The 14,296-nt window shown below is 64.1% G+C and overlaps 5 protein-coding genes across 5 annotated transcripts; 2 read left to right on the forward strand and 3 right to left on the reverse strand.

Annotated features, from left to right (window-relative positions):
* Nucleotides 1-263: 263 nt before the first annotated feature.
* Nucleotides 264-2,148, reverse strand: MNEG_7837 (hypothetical protein; the record flags this gene model as incomplete). The annotated part of the gene is made up of 3 exons (XM_014043686.1): nucleotides 264-414; nucleotides 635-874; nucleotides 1,282-2,148. Coding segments are annotated over 3 exons (1,258 nt in total), but the record flags the coding sequence as incomplete, so codon positions are not given.
* Nucleotides 2,149-4,624: 2,476 nt separating this feature from the next.
* MNEG_7838 (hypothetical protein) lies at nucleotides 4,625-6,646 on the forward strand (the record flags this gene model as incomplete). The annotated part of the gene is made up of 6 exons (XM_014043687.1): nucleotides 4,625-4,640; nucleotides 4,925-5,051; nucleotides 5,489-5,562; nucleotides 5,813-5,863; nucleotides 6,073-6,171; nucleotides 6,543-6,646. 6 exons carry the CDS (start codon nucleotides 4,625-4,627, stop codon nucleotides 6,644-6,646), a joined length of 471 nt encoding a protein of 156 aa, XP_013899141.1.
* A 1,070-nt stretch (nucleotides 6,647-7,716) lies between these two features.
* Nucleotides 7,717-8,166, reverse strand: MNEG_7839 (hypothetical protein; the record flags this gene model as incomplete). Its single annotated transcript, XM_014043688.1, has 1 exon — nucleotides 7,717-8,166. The coding sequence occupies one exon, from the start codon at nucleotides 8,164-8,166 to the stop codon at nucleotides 7,717-7,719; it is 450 nt and encodes a 149-aa protein (XP_013899142.1).
* A 1,567-nt stretch (nucleotides 8,167-9,733) lies between these two features.
* MNEG_7840 (hypothetical protein) lies at nucleotides 9,734-11,502 on the reverse strand (the record flags this gene model as incomplete). The annotated part of the gene is made up of 2 exons (XM_014043689.1): nucleotides 9,734-11,084; nucleotides 11,261-11,502. The coding sequence occupies 2 exons, from the start codon at nucleotides 11,500-11,502 to the stop codon at nucleotides 9,734-9,736; spliced, it is 1,593 nt and encodes a 530-aa protein (XP_013899143.1).
* A 1,669-nt stretch (nucleotides 11,503-13,171) lies between these two features.
* On the forward strand, nucleotides 13,172-13,807 carry MNEG_7841 (hypothetical protein; the record flags this gene model as incomplete). Its single annotated transcript, XM_014043690.1, has 2 exons — nucleotides 13,172-13,199; nucleotides 13,383-13,807. The coding sequence occupies 2 exons, from the start codon at nucleotides 13,172-13,174 to the stop codon at nucleotides 13,805-13,807; spliced, it is 453 nt and encodes a 150-aa protein (XP_013899144.1).
* Between the last annotated feature and the right edge of the window lie 489 nt (nucleotides 13,808-14,296).

The raw sequence follows: 14,296 nt of genomic DNA on the forward strand, positions 1-14,296 counted from the left end.
GGTTAGGGTGGTGTATGGGTGGGGGGATGGGCGGGGGGATCGAGAATGGCAAGGGTCTGATGTCCGCGCTGTTGCCCTGCGACGGATTGCGGCAGCAGGGTGCCCCGCAGAAACCCTACACTTCAAACCCTTAACCCCAAAACCCAAAAAAACCAAAACCCGAAAACCAAAGCAAGATAGCGGCCTTGGCCAAGGCTGTCGAGGGAGCCCGCAGAGGGAGGCACAGGCGCGGAGCACAAAACCGGGGGCGGATCGTGTTTCACGAGCATCGCGCAGCGGGCCGGACGCTGGGCGCCGCGCGCGCCTGTGGCGGAAGTCGTGCACCACCGCCGCCAGCAGGGCCGCCAGGTGCGCCAGGGGGTCGCGCTGCAGCAGCTCCAGCAGGCCGCCGCGCGTCAGCAGCACGTGCATCGTCTGGGCGGCCGCGGGCGGGGGGCGGGGGGCCGGGATGGGGTGGGAGTGGGTGAGCGGGCGGAGCGGCCGTGGCTGCAAGCGTCTATACACAAACACGCGACCACACATGTGCGGTGCGCTCGAGAGCCCCCATGCGCGAAAGAAGACCGCACAAGAAAAGCTCACACAAGCCCTCAAACAGGCGCTCACACAATCCGTTCCCCCACACACACGCACGCACCTGCAGGACGTCCGCGGCGTGCGTCTTGTGGTGAAAAGGATTGTCCCCATACCCCGCCTCGATCGCCCTCAGCCAGCGCCCCAGCGCCGCCGCGTCAAGCCCCAGGGCCCGCACCAGCCCCGCGCCCCCGATCAGGTGCGCCGCGAGCGTCGACAGCGGCCGGCCCCCAGTTGCGGCGTCCAGGGCAAACGCGTCCCACTGCCACGCGTCGGCGGCCGCGAGGGCCTGCTGGACTTCCGGCTGTGGCGGCAGAGGGGTCAGGCACAGGGGAGAGGGTTGAGGGACGGCCACAAGGGGGCGGGGCGTAGGAGAGAGGGTTGAGCTGCCGCCACAAAGGAGTGGGGCACAGGGGAGAGGGTTGAGGTGCAGCCCCGAAGAGAGGGTTGCGATGCGGGCCCGAAACGACGAGCGGCGGTAGAGTGGGGCCCGGAAGGCACGGCGGACTCAAAATGCTGGCGCTGCAGGTGGGGGCGCGATGCAGAATGCTTCGGGTCCAGGCGGCCGCTTCCAGCCCCCGACAAATGCACTTCGCGAGAGCGCCGCGAGTGTCTTTCGCGGATCATCCGGGAGCGAAAAGACGCCCGCGCGCACACACACACACACACACACACACACTCACACACACACACACACACACACACACACACCGGCTGGGGGTCGTTGAAGAGCCCAGCGCCGTCATCGCCATCGAACGGAGCAGTCGGCGCGTCGGCCTGCATCCGCGCCGTCCGCGCTTGCACGCGCTCCTTCTCATCCTCATCTCCTTGCTCGAGCTCGCCTCCGCGCCGCTCCCCCTCGCCATCCCGTCGCGCGCCGCAGCACCAATCGGCGCACGCGCCGCCCCCGCGGGCGCCGCCACCGTCACTGCCGCCGCTGCCGTCGTCGTCGCTGCCGCAGCCGGGGCAGCGGCGGGCGTGGCAGGAGGGGGAAGAGGTGCTCAGGCGCGACCGCTCGAGAGACCAGCCACCAGACAGGCCCAGGCTGGCCGCAGCCAGCCCGCCGAAGGTCGCCGCGCGCCGAAGCAGGCCGCCGGAGGGGCGGCGCTTCTCGCCCTGCGCGGCGCCGGCGCCGCTCGGCGCGCGCCGCAGCTGCTGCGGCGCGGCGGCGCCGCCGGCCGGCAGGCCGTCGTCGGAGCCGGCTGAGCCGCTGCAGGAGCATCCGCGGCTGGGAGTGCCTGGAGGCGAGACACCCATCCAGGTGCTGGCGCTGGCGCCGCCGCAGCTGCTGCTGCTGCAGCTGCTGCAGCTGCTGCACCCGCCGCCGCCACCGCCGCAACCGGCATCGGCGCCTGGCCCGCTGCCCAGCGGCACGGCGCGCGCGGTCGCCGCGGCGGAGCCGGCAGCGCCGGCGGCGACGGCTTCTCGCAAGTGTTGGATCACGGCTTTGTCGGGGCGCTGCTGGCCGCTGATGAGCATCTCAAGCGCACCGAGCAGGGCAGCCTCGCGGCCCTCGCCGCCGCTGGCAACGACTGCATAATGTGCGAGAGGGGTCGCGATGAGCGGCGCATGGGCCATGGGTGGCAGGCCTCCGCATCTTATAACGGTGGCGCGAGTGCAGGGGGCGCGCGAGTTCATGCAGGTATCCTGTGAAGCGCCATGTGCGGCGTTGTCGCTGGTGGCCGCACCGGTCTGCCCCGGTGGACCTTACCTGCGGCGCGCCCTGCCGCTTCGGCCGCCAGCTCATACGACGAGTGGCACAGCTTGTCCAGTTAGCTCCAAGAGCCCCTTTAGTGCGGCAAGCGCGGCGCATGGCACTTTATGGGTTTGATATAATGGCTCTCTCGGCGTGTTCGCTGTGTGGGCCGCTGTGGGTCTTTCAAGCCAAGCTGGCATAGAAACAAGGCACAGCGATCACGAGCACACTTGAGGACGGAGACGCCAACAAAGGCGGGGTGCGGCAGCGTTGTTCGCTGACCGACGCCTCCCACGCTCGCCTGGGCTCCTGGTACGCTGAACAATAATAATAGAGTCTATATACACTGCAACATTCCCTGGGCCGGTTCGAAGTGAACCGAGCGGGCCAGACAACCCCTGGACCAAGCCCGCCTGTCGCCGGGCCGAAGAACCAGTCGAGGATGGGAATTGTTGAGATGAAAAAGTCCAAAAATGATGTTGCTGCGGTGGAGGGCGACGCGGAATACGGAGGATGCATCATCCACGGGCAATGATATTATCTGCGGTGCGCCAGGCGCACCCCGATTTTTTTGTCTCAGGCGACAAGCGCCTTTGACCGGGCAGTGCGGCGGTTGCCGACGCGCGCTCCTTAGGCAAGTGAAGAGTCTATCTTCTCCATCATGCACAGTTTTTGGATCAAATGTGGAGAGCCCCTTGACATGCGCCGTCGCGACACCCGCGAGTTGTGATAGAACAGTTGAGGACAGTCTTCCGGACTTTGACTGGCGCCCCACGTGATTTAGCCGCGGGGATGCAGAGCGTTGCGGTGCGACACATCTCAATCAACAAATTCCAATCCGTTATGATGGCGTCGTGAGCGGTGGGTCGCATCTGAGAGGTGGACCTGGCCGGGGCAACCACACAGCCAGCTGGCCCAGCCAGCCACGCAGCACAGGCTGTGTTACAGCAGCTGGCAGGCTCGGAGGTTGCGGAAAGGATGTCCATAATGCACGGAGCGCGCAGGCACTAGGCCACCGGAGCTAGTATCTGGATTATGCCTTTTGTTTTGTTCAAAATGCTCTGTCGCAAGCCAAACAAACAACCTTTGTGAGGCAGCTGACACTCAGTAATTTGCTAATCAGCCCCTGGGTGCCATGCTTGACACTCAAGTGCGCACTTGGACTTGACTGGCCCCGTCAGACCACTCATTCAAGCACCGGGCGCCTTGAGCACTGGTCTGCCATATAGTTGCAGGCACCTCCTATCATCATGCCTGCGTAAGTACACATATGCATACACACGCATTGGCGCTCGTGCGTACACATGCACGCACGCACGCGCACATACGCACCCACGCACACACGCACGCACGCGCGCGCGTGCGCACACACACACACACACACACACACACACACACACACACACACACACACACACACACACACACACACACACACATGCGCGCACAAGGGCACACGCGCGCATGCACCCCTCTCCCTGTCCCTCTCCCTCTCTATTCCTTAGGTTTTGGTGGAGCGCCTTGCGGCCACGGCTGCTGTCGCCCACAGACGCGTTTGTTGTTGGTGGTGCATGCGCGCCTCCTGGTTCGCTTGTGCACATTACGAGCGCCGCCAAATGCCGGGTAGGGCGCCCTTTTCCTTTGCGCTACAGCGTTGGGGGTACAGCGTCTTGCGGGCATGTTTGAATAGATGGCTGAAGCCCTTGACGTTCAATTTGTGGGTCGCACCATGCTGGATGCAGCTGCTCAACTGACAAAACCACCAGGATGCATTGTGCGCCGCACGGCTCCGCCCCTCGTCAAGGCTGCACATCATCAATAGAACGCCTCGATGCCAGAAAATGTGTGAATCTACCCTCGTTGGGAGCTGATGCGGGCATCTCCGGATGTCAGACTCTCGTGAATCACATCGTGGGACGGCAGAGCCCAGAGCGAAGAGGAGGGGACAGCGCCTCCTCCAGCAGCTTCTGCGCAAATATTATAAATCAAATCTACTTTAATTGTTTCCATCATTTTACACTTGTGCAGCCGACTAGCCGTTGCTCGTCAGACACCTGTGTGACTCTGGCAAGGCACAAACAGCAAGCAGACCACACTGACACAGTGACAGTACCCTTTCCCAGCACTCCAACCAAGCCAGCCCCAGCATCATGCGAGCCGTTCTGGCATTGGCGGCTGTACTTCTCCTGGCCTCTCAGCCGGCTGCTGCGTGGACGTACGGGAGGTGCGGCCCCAGGGCTTGACCGCACCTGGGCGCGCCAGCTCTGTCCTTGCACTCGCTTGCGTGTGTCGCTCACAACCGCGGTCTGACGGCCGATCGCCAACTCCAGGGCCACGTACTATGGCTTAAATGATGGCATGAGCGTCCATCAAGGTGAGCCCACCCCTGGCCCTGAGCTTACTGTTCCTTCGGCGGATACTACGCGTGGCCAGCGCTGCAGTGCACGATATCGCCCCCGGCAGAAGTGTCTGCAGCCACTATGAACTCGTCTGAAATCAGAGGCAGGGCTTGATTGTGCTGAGTTTTGCCCGCGGCCAGCAACTTGCAGCAACTTGCAGATCACCAACCCCCCACGATCATGCGTTTGGTGCCTGAGCCCAGCGCCCCCCGATTACTCCGGACCCCCCTGGGTCCCACGCACTCCCCCTCCCCCCCAGGCAGCTGCCAATTCGGCTTCCTCCACAACACCGACATTGCCGCATTCTCCGACACCGACCCGGACTACTCTGGCAGCTGCGGCACCTGCTACGAGGTCGCCTGCGAGGACGGCACTCTGACAGACGGGTGAGCGCACACGCACCCACTGGTCACCGCTGCACAAGGTGGTTTTGTGACCACATAGGATTGGAGGAGCGAGGCAGCCTTGTCATGAGTGCTGCCGTAACGGCCCGCCACCAATGCGCTGATTTGTGCACATGCGCACGAGCGCACGCAAAAAAGAGGTTGCAGCCGCTGTCAGACATGCATTTGTGCTCCAGCCGCTTCAGCCTAGCCAGGGGTGGGTGGCGCGCTCCTCATGCATTGCCGGTTCCCCACTTTGGAGCAGGCGGCCTCCACTCAGACCCTCAGCACGGGTTGGCAATTAGACGGGCAGGCAGTTGGCTGGAATGGCATGCATTTGTACTGCCAACGAGCCCTGCTGATTCGTGACTTGAATCATAACACACTCCACCCATCTATGGGCTGCAACCTTGCCCACAAACCAACCGCCCCCAACCCAGTTATGGCGCAACAATTCAGCGCAACGGCGCCTGCAAGCAGGGTGCCAGTGTCACTATCAAGGTCACAGACACCTGTGAGTGCTTTGAAACCTGGGCTGTACGCTGTACGATCCAGTTTGAACAGCAGTTTCACCTTGTCATCTCGCCACGCGTGCACTGCTGATGACGTCTGCCGCCTTCTCCTGTCCCGCCGTTCTGCCGCTTCCGTCTGTTGTCAGGTGCACATGTGGGCGCGGCTGCGACCTGCTGCACCAGGTCGCCGTGGCCGCCACACCGTTTCCCCACCACCCCCTGCGCACCCCCCCTCCTGTACTGCCGGTGCAGGCCCGTGCAATTACCCGGCCAACTACTACTCCAACAAGCGCTGGTGCTGCGGTGCGTCACTGATGCTTGCAGCAGCGCTCAACGCATGCATGCATGCGCCTCGGTGTGCACACACACGCACGGCGTGCACCTCACTCACTGAACCTCCATTGGTTTGCAGCAAAATTATATTGCGCTTGGTGCATGCGTGTACACCGGGCACCGGAGCAGATCCCACCCCCTGCCTTGCTCCTTGATTCCTTGCTCCCGCGCCTGGGCAGGCGACATGCGCCACATGGACCTCTCTTACAGCGCGTTTGACAAGATCGCAGACAGGAGCAAGGCGCGCGACAAACGCCCGCTGCCTGCCGCCCCCGCGTGTGTTTACATTGATCCTGTTTGCCGCCGAGGCTGTTGCCTGCAGATTGCAAAGATTCATCTGCCAAGGGCCCGTTGCAGGGCCAGCATGCTGCCTTGCATTCATCACCCATGGGCCCGACCCGATGAACGGCCGACCCGCCGCACCCCGCACCCCTTCCCTCCCAACCTGTTGCCACACTGCGGCAGGGTGTGATCGGCATCAAGTTCCGCAAGGTGCGTTGCTTGGTGGCTCCAAGCGACCTTCATTGCCCAGCGCTGGGACTCGCCTGTGCTTGTCCTAGCCCAGGCCCCCGCTCCGCCGCTTGCAGCAGGTGGCCGCCGCCCGCACATCCACACTCCCTTGCCACCCACGGACGCCCGTCTCCTGCAGGTACCATGCCCCGGCGACGGTGCTTCCTCTTCCTCTTCTTCCTCTTCTTCCTCTTCTTCCTCTTCTTCCTCTTCTTCCTCTTCTTCCTCCTCTTCCTCATCTGATCCCTCTGGCTCATCTGGCTCCAACAACTCTGGCTCTGCCTCTGGCTCTAGCTCGGGCTCAGGCTCGGGCTCAGGCTCTGGCTCTTCCTATTCAAACTCGGGTTCCTCCAACTCCTGGTCCCAGCCCTCATCAAGCAACAGTGGCAACAGCAACAGCGGCAGCAACAACAACAATGGCAACAACGACGGTGGGGGCAGCACCAACGCCCAGTTTGGGCGCTAGGCGCCAGCCACGTTGCGGAGGGTGCCATGCGGTCAGCATGGCCACGCCCTCAGAACGGGCAGCAGTCAGTGCTTGCAACCCATTCGCGTCTCCTGGTTGCCAACCCAGACGTCATTGAGATCATTCAATTTTATTTGAGCGTGCAACACCTGCACCGTAGCTGACTGATCGCTTGTGCGGGGCGTCACCATCGCGCACGGGGCAGGTCTTGCGGTCTGCATGCGCCACCGGGTTGTTGTGGTGCGTATCACCTGCGTGCGAAATTGTGCTTCCGAACGGATGCCTTGATAAGAAGATTTTTTGTGGCCACACGGGCGTGGGGCTGCCTTGCCCGCGACCACAACCTTGTGCGAGCGAGCACTGCCGCCGGCTTCCAGTGCGATGCAGTGCGATGCGGGTGGTGTCTCCGCTGCAGCTGCTGTGGCACCATTGGGTGGGGGTGGGAAGGCTGGCTGTATGCATTGGCGGCGATATGTGTTTAGTAGCACTGACCGTCAAGAGGACGAAGGTTTCTCCTCAATTGAAAGGGGGCATTTCCACCATTGAACAAACACCCTTTTGATTGCTGCCCTACCGGTAGATTCAGTGCTGCAGGCTGGTGCCCTCGAGTGAGAAACGTGCGAAACACACTTGTCCTTGCTTAGATGCCAATTTTCTGAGTTGACATCCACATTGCGAGTTGTGTACCATGTTTTTGTATTGCTTGACCAATTTGACTAGCCATGTTTCACGTACGATAGTCATGGTGTGCACGCCAAACAACATGAGCTGCCACAGTAATTGCCTTTACTAATATATTTTTGCATGCCCAGCAAACGCGGCATAAAATCAACTAAGATACCTGCAGTTACACCGTCAGCCCCGCCACTGCCGCCAGCCCGTCATGCAGCGCACGCAATTGCACCAGCCCAAGGCGTCCCAGCTCCAGCTCAAGCACCTCCTCACTGCTGCAGGCAGGGTCCTCAAGGTTCAGAACCATCGGCGCCGCCTGGCGGCCTGGCGCCCCAAGCCGCGGCGCGTGCCCCGAGTCGCCGCTCGCCCGCTGCTGCTGCACCTCCTGCTGTGACGACGGCAGCGTGCCGCCGATGGCTGACGCGCCCAAACGCGCACTCAGCCCGCCTTCGTTGCTGCGGGGGACGCGCCCCGCGCCGCTGCTGCTGCTCGGCCTGCTCGGCGCGTCCGTGCAGCCGTCCCACACTATGTCGAGGTCGCCGGTTTCATCAGACTCCGAGCCCCACTCCCGCAGCTGCGCCAGGCGCGCGTCGACGCCGTCGCGCGCGCAGGCGGTGGTCAGCATTGCGCGCCACGCGGAGGGTGGGCGGGTACAGGGCGGGCACGCTGGTGCGGGAAGAAGGTGCGGGATGTGGTCATCCCTCCAATTGTCTGCTGTGCTTGGAATACTGGAGGCTGCTGCTGCTGCTGCTGCTGCTGCTGCTGCTGCTGCTGCTGCTGCTGGTGTCACCGCCGCTGCGCATGGTGTCACTGCTGGCGTTGCGGCCGCTGCGCCCCTGTTGTCTCCCTGATGACGGGGTACAAGGGCGCCGCCGGAAGCCCGTACGCTGCAAGTGTGAGCGATGGCGCCGCACGGAGTTCCCAGGCCAGCAGCGCTTGCAACAGCAGCTCCGCTGCTGGGTGCTGCCCAGGCGCTCGTGCGCGCCCGCCGCAACAGTTGCGCAGCAGCTGCCGAGCCTGGTCTGGGCGGCAGGGCAGGGATAGCTGCCTCCCCACAGCAGGACCGGAGACTCTGATTGCATTCTTGCAAGCTGATTCTGTCTACTGCACTCACTGGTGATTTATTCGCTGAGGTGCGGCTGGCCGATGCAGGCGCAGCACCTGCGGCCTGTATCTGTCCACATCTGCAGGCCGGCTGCACCCCAAACGCTGTTTGGGGCAGGCAGACCTGCTTCCCTTGGCAGGGACCTGCAGCTACGTGGGCGACTGCCTGGGCCGCACCGGCGCCGCCAAGTGGCACGGAACCTGGCCGGTGCGGGTGGGTGATGAGCGGCGCGACCGCTGCGGGTGGATGGGCTGCCGATATGTGCAAAGGCCTGGCACTCCCGCCGCCACCTCTTCTCTGATCTGGACCATGTATAACCTGGCGCCATGCCGGCCCTGCTAATGCTGCGAGCAGCTGCTGTTTGGCGCTCAATGCTGCTCCATGCGGCTCCGGCACTGCAAGCACTGCTGACAGCGCACTGCTGCTGGCCTGCCGCAGGTTGAAGCGGTCCTTCTGCCGCTGTCTCGCAGGGTTCTGAAGTGAGGTTGGTGTATCTCCTGCAGCCGTACGCGGCCTGGGAAGATGTCCGAGTGCGGGTTCAATTCGCGAAAAACGGCGTCGTGACTGAGGCCGAACAGGCATCCCCGGGAGCGTACAGTACATTACCTGCTTGAATTGGTGATGCTGAGAGCCTCCAGCGCTGAAGGCATTCTGCATCAAGCCTCTATCAGATCGGTGTGCACACTGGGATGGTCGGTGCACGTCCCTAGAGGCCTCAAAGACTGGCTTCAACTGCTCATGCGAAGCTGCATCGGCTGGGCTTTGCACCTGTGCGTGATGCCTTGACAAAGTGCAACATGAGGATTACAATGCTGTTTGCTGGTCCCTATACTAGTGTGCAAGCAAGCAGTGTTGCAAGAGCTGCAAGAAAGTGCGAAGCAGCTGCACGGCCCCCACTTCATCCCTCATGCGCAAACCGCCGCCGTGCAGCCTGCCAGCCAGACTGACGCTGGCGCCGCACGCAGCCATCCCATGCAGGCAGCGACCACGCATCCAGAACACGCCTCGACACCCCATCGCGCCCCTCTGGGCGCACGCGGGCAAGAACACATCAGGGCCTACTCCGACAGATGGCATGCCCCCCTGATCACGCCTCTATGCCGCACAGCGCCAGCAGATCATCCAGATCATCGCCGTCGCCGTCGCCGTCGCCGTCGCCACCAGCCACCTGTGCCGCCGCGCCACCATATGCAGCCGTGGCGGGCGCGTACGCGAGCATGGGCGCGGCAGGGACGCCCACATAGTGGGGCGCCACGTACTGCACGTGCGCTGGGGCCGCCGGCGCCGGCGCCCCCACCGCGGGCGTCGGCGGCGCGAGCGCAAACGCGGGCGCGCCGCCGTGCTCTACGATGGCCAGAAAGCCGGCCGCATCGCCGCTGTCAATCGCCGAGACCAGATCAGGGTACGCCGCCGCCGCCGCGGCCCCGAGCCGCGCCTGCTCAGATGAGTCAAGGAACCGCAGCGCCACACCCGCAAACGCCGGCGCCTCAAACATGCGCGCCACTAGCCGCTCGACCGCCTCATGCGGCGACAGCGGCGGCGCCGGCGCCGCCGCTAGGGGCGTGGGTGCCTGGGGGGCCCGCGCCGGCACGGGCACGGGCGCGGGCGTGGGCACAGGCACCGGCATTGGGATGTGCGCCGCTGTGCGCCGCTCGAACGCCTGCAGCGCTGCGCGCTCCTCCTGCAGCTCCCGCGCGAGCCTCGCCTGCGCCTCGCTCTCAGAGTCCTGCATCGCGGCCCGCATCTGGCGCGAGAAATCCTCCTCGCCCGCCGCCGCCCCCGCCGCCGCCCCAGAGGCGGAGCTCGCGGCGTAGCTGGCTGCGTAGGTAGAACCCGGCGTCGCCGGCGGCGACACCGACGCGCGCCCGGCCGATGCTACGGCCGCGGCGGCGGCGGCCGACGAGCCGCCGCCGCCGCGGGGATCGGCGTGCGCCGTCAGAGCGCCAAACGAATTCGCGCGCGGCGTGTACGAGGAGTATCGCGCGGCGCTGCTCGAATCAACGCTGACCGCGTCGCTGCCCTCAAGGGCGGCCCCCTGATCCTCCTCCTCCTCCTCCTCCTCGCCATCCTCCTCGTCGTCCGTCGAATCGCCGCAGTACAGCCCCAGGAGGCGGTTGTAACTGCTGACGTCGCGCACGAAAGCGTTGCCCCCCAGCAGCGAGGCCGGGTCCACATGAACCGCCGACCCGCTCGCGCCGCCGCCGCCGTTGCTACCACCGTCGCCGCCGCCGCCAGCGGCCGCGACCTCGCTCTGCACATCCCCAAAGCTGTCCTCCGTGGCGGCCGTGCCCGCCTCGCTGCCCGCCTCTGCGCCCTTGGCCTTTGAGGCCTTCTTGCGCAGGTTCTTCTTCTGCGCCTTAGTCATAAACATGTCCAGGGTCATGCCTGGTGGCAGCTCCTTGGGGCCCCTGGCCTCCTCCTCCTCCTGAGGCTCAAACCTATGGGGGCGGCAGGGAGGCGGGGCACCAGCCAAGATGTGAGCAGGGGCAAACATCCCTATATGGTTCACCTACGTCGCATGGCACCAAAAAAGGGAGGGGGGGCCAGCCAAGGGCGGCCCGCGCACGCTAGTGAATCAGCTGCGCCGGGATGCCCAACCAAAAGCGCGGCTCACATTGTGCGCGGCGCCGAGTATACTGGCGCAGGAGCGACGCGGCTGGCCACTGGCGGTTTGCGCGGCAGCACGCCAGGCAGCTGCGCCTTCTTGGCTGCCGCGGTGCCTGCCGCCTGCGGCTTTGGCTTGGACTCTCCCTTCTGCCGCGGCCCAGCCGCCGCCGCCTGCTGTGCGAGGAGCACTTGCGGGGGAACGGCCTGCGAGATGGTGGCAGCACCCGCTTGAGGAGGAGGTTGCAGCATGGCATTGCTGCAAATAGGTGCCCAACACCTTGCGGCTGGGCAGGCCGTTTCTCCTCAATTTGTCACAGTGCTGCTCCAACGCACAGCTGCGAACCCAACTGGCAACCCATTGACCCTGCCCCACCTTGGCCTTTGCCTTCTTTTCATTTCTAGGTATAATTGGGTGTGACTTGTCAATCTGTGTGTGGCGAATGTGGGAGTGGAAGGGGCGCGTCGACCGTTGGGTGATTCAGCAAAAAAAAACCTCGTCCTGCCACAGCGTTGCAGCTGTTCGCCAGGTGTCTTGCATCTGTGGCCAGCCAGCCGGCCTGCTGGGCATGAGGCGGTGAGCTGGGTTTTCTCACCTTTCCCTTGCAGCGCTCAGATGACAGGGTCACTTTGGAGTAGCCACGTGGGCATTGAAAGCCGGTCTTTCGGTTCCTGTCAAGTACAGACGTTGGTCATCACGTTCGAACCAGGCGTTTGTTCAGGGGTAAGCTGGGGGAAACGACTGAATGCCCCCCCCAGGCGCCCGTCTGGAGGCTCCCTATGCGACCCGTAGCAACGCCCCTGGGACAAGGCCCACGCCTGCGAGTCGCCGCGCTGCGACATTACGTGACCCCCACAGCCCAGGCGGGGCGCTGCGCCCGCGGCTCACATTTCAAGGCGGTGCGATTTCAGGTACTTTTCCAGGCAGCCCTGATGGTAGACTTCACTGGGGCAGTTGTTGTAGGTGCATGCCAGAGCGACGCACATCTGCAGCGCGGCGCGGCGCGAGCAGGTGGCGGCGGCGAAATTCTAGAAGCGCCGGCAGCCCGCAATCTGATGCTGCAAGCAACTGCGCAATGACCGCATTTCCGCGCTGGTACTCACACAAGAATGAACTGTCAATCACTGCATGGCCATCTAGCGCAGGATGCGTTTGGATGCTGCGCAAAACCAAGCGCGCAGCAAGCCCATCCATGCCACGGCAGCGATAAGCGCAACGCCCGTCCGAACATCAGTGTGCTTGCCGCACCTCCTCGTTGGGATAGCAATCATCTGCACACAGGTCACAAGTCCCCTGCATATCTCGCAGAAGGCCTTGGCCCGTGTCTGCAGCTGTGCCCCGCACTTGTGTCATGCCTGCTGCTGCTGAGCCTGCGAAGCGGTAAGGGGCGGCATTCAGAGTTCCATAATGCATCACGGACGTAATGATGCCTCCAAAGCATGGCCTGGCGCGACTTGCAGCGTCTCTCGCCCGCATCTCCCACCTGCTGGCCCCGCCGACGGGCCAAAAATGTGGATTAACCTCTACACGTACAAATAATCCTCGTGGAACGCCGGACGGCCGCTGGGACGCGGTTTTTCGCCGCGGTGTTCGTGTCTGAGATTTGAGTGAACAGCGGCAATGTTGTCACACGGACTCAGCGCTGCAAGAGACGTGATATGCGTGTTTTTGGTCAATCAAGAATATCTACATAATGGGGCCCGGGTCGGAAGTGCCGTGTTCTGCGCTGTGTGGGTATTGGGCGGGTGGGCCATCATCACCCGCCCCTGCACTCGCAATGAGGGCCGGTGCAGCGCTGTCACAAGGAGCCGCAGTTGTTTCGAAAATTTTGGTCCCTCTACCACACACCCCTGGGTTCGTGAGCGCTGCAGACTGCGAGAAATACCCCCCAGGACACCACACGCAGCAAGCATGCTCAGGATGGAGAGCGACAGGTTTTCAGATGAAGGTGCGAGCTTAGGAACGGTTCCCACTGCGGCGTCGCTCCAGCGCTGAAAAATGGCCGGGGGTGTGTCCGAGTGCCAGGCAGGGAACCGCTCTGGGCTCCTGGGCGGTGGCTCCCCGCTCGGAGGACGACTCGGGACGCATATCACTTCTCACGCCCGCCGCGCCCGTCCCCCGCCCCGCGCAGACCCCGCCCCGCCTGACGCGCCGCCGCGCGGCGCCCCCGACGCCGGCCTCGGCTCGTCGCTGTACCGCGGCCTCCAGGGCGCCAAGCGCGCCCTCGCGAGCGCGCTCTTCCACTACGCGCTCGTCGTGCCGGACAAGTCCAGGAAGGACGCCAGCCTCGCGGATATGGAGGACATGCGGTCCAGGCTGTCGCCCGACGACGACGATGACGCGTCTGAATCGTCGGACGACGGCGGCGACTTCGACGACGCGGACGACGGCGGCGCGCCGCCCGCCAGCGGCAGCAGCGCCAGCAGCGGCGGCAGCCGGACCTTCTCACGGACGGCGAGCGGGCGGCCGCTGAGGCGGTTTGGGACGCTCAAGGAGCTGCGGGGGGACCTCGAATTCAAAGAGGCTGTGGTTGGTGGGTGGCGGCCTGCGGTTTGATGAGGGGGGTTCGTACGCGCTGTCGTGGGTGGGGTTGCACACGTGTTCACACATTCGCGCATGGGTGAGTGTGTGTGTGTGTGTGTGTGTGTGTGTGTGTGTGTGTGTGTGTGTGTGTGTGTGTGTGCGCGTCTCCATTGGTTGGCACGGCAGTTTGAGGCAGGGTTGGAAGGGGACGGAAGGCTGAGACGTTGGCGGTTGCAGAGCAGGTACAGCACCCTGAGCAAAAAGTCAACGGCCACTGCCAAGAGACGGCGCAGCGGGGCCGCAGTTGGGTGTGTGTAGACCGCGAAGCCGCGGCGCCGCTCGGGCGCCTCGTATCCTCGCGGGGCAGCGGGGTCTTTTGAGTTGCTGGCGGGCGCGGGCAGCACACTCCGCTGCGCGAGAAGCGCACGCCGCGCGGCGCACGGGCGGCGGCGCACCGAAGGCCTTCGATTGCGCCAGCTTGGGGGATTCTCGAATCGAGCGTTGCGCCAGCGGTCCAAGCGC

The sequence above is a fragment of the Monoraphidium neglectum genome, assembly GCF_000611645.1.
Source record: "Monoraphidium neglectum strain SAG 48.87 unplaced genomic scaffold scaffold01426, whole genome shotgun sequence".
In the NCBI taxonomy this organism is placed as follows: domain Eukaryota; kingdom Viridiplantae; phylum Chlorophyta; class Chlorophyceae; order Sphaeropleales; family Selenastraceae; genus Monoraphidium; species Monoraphidium neglectum.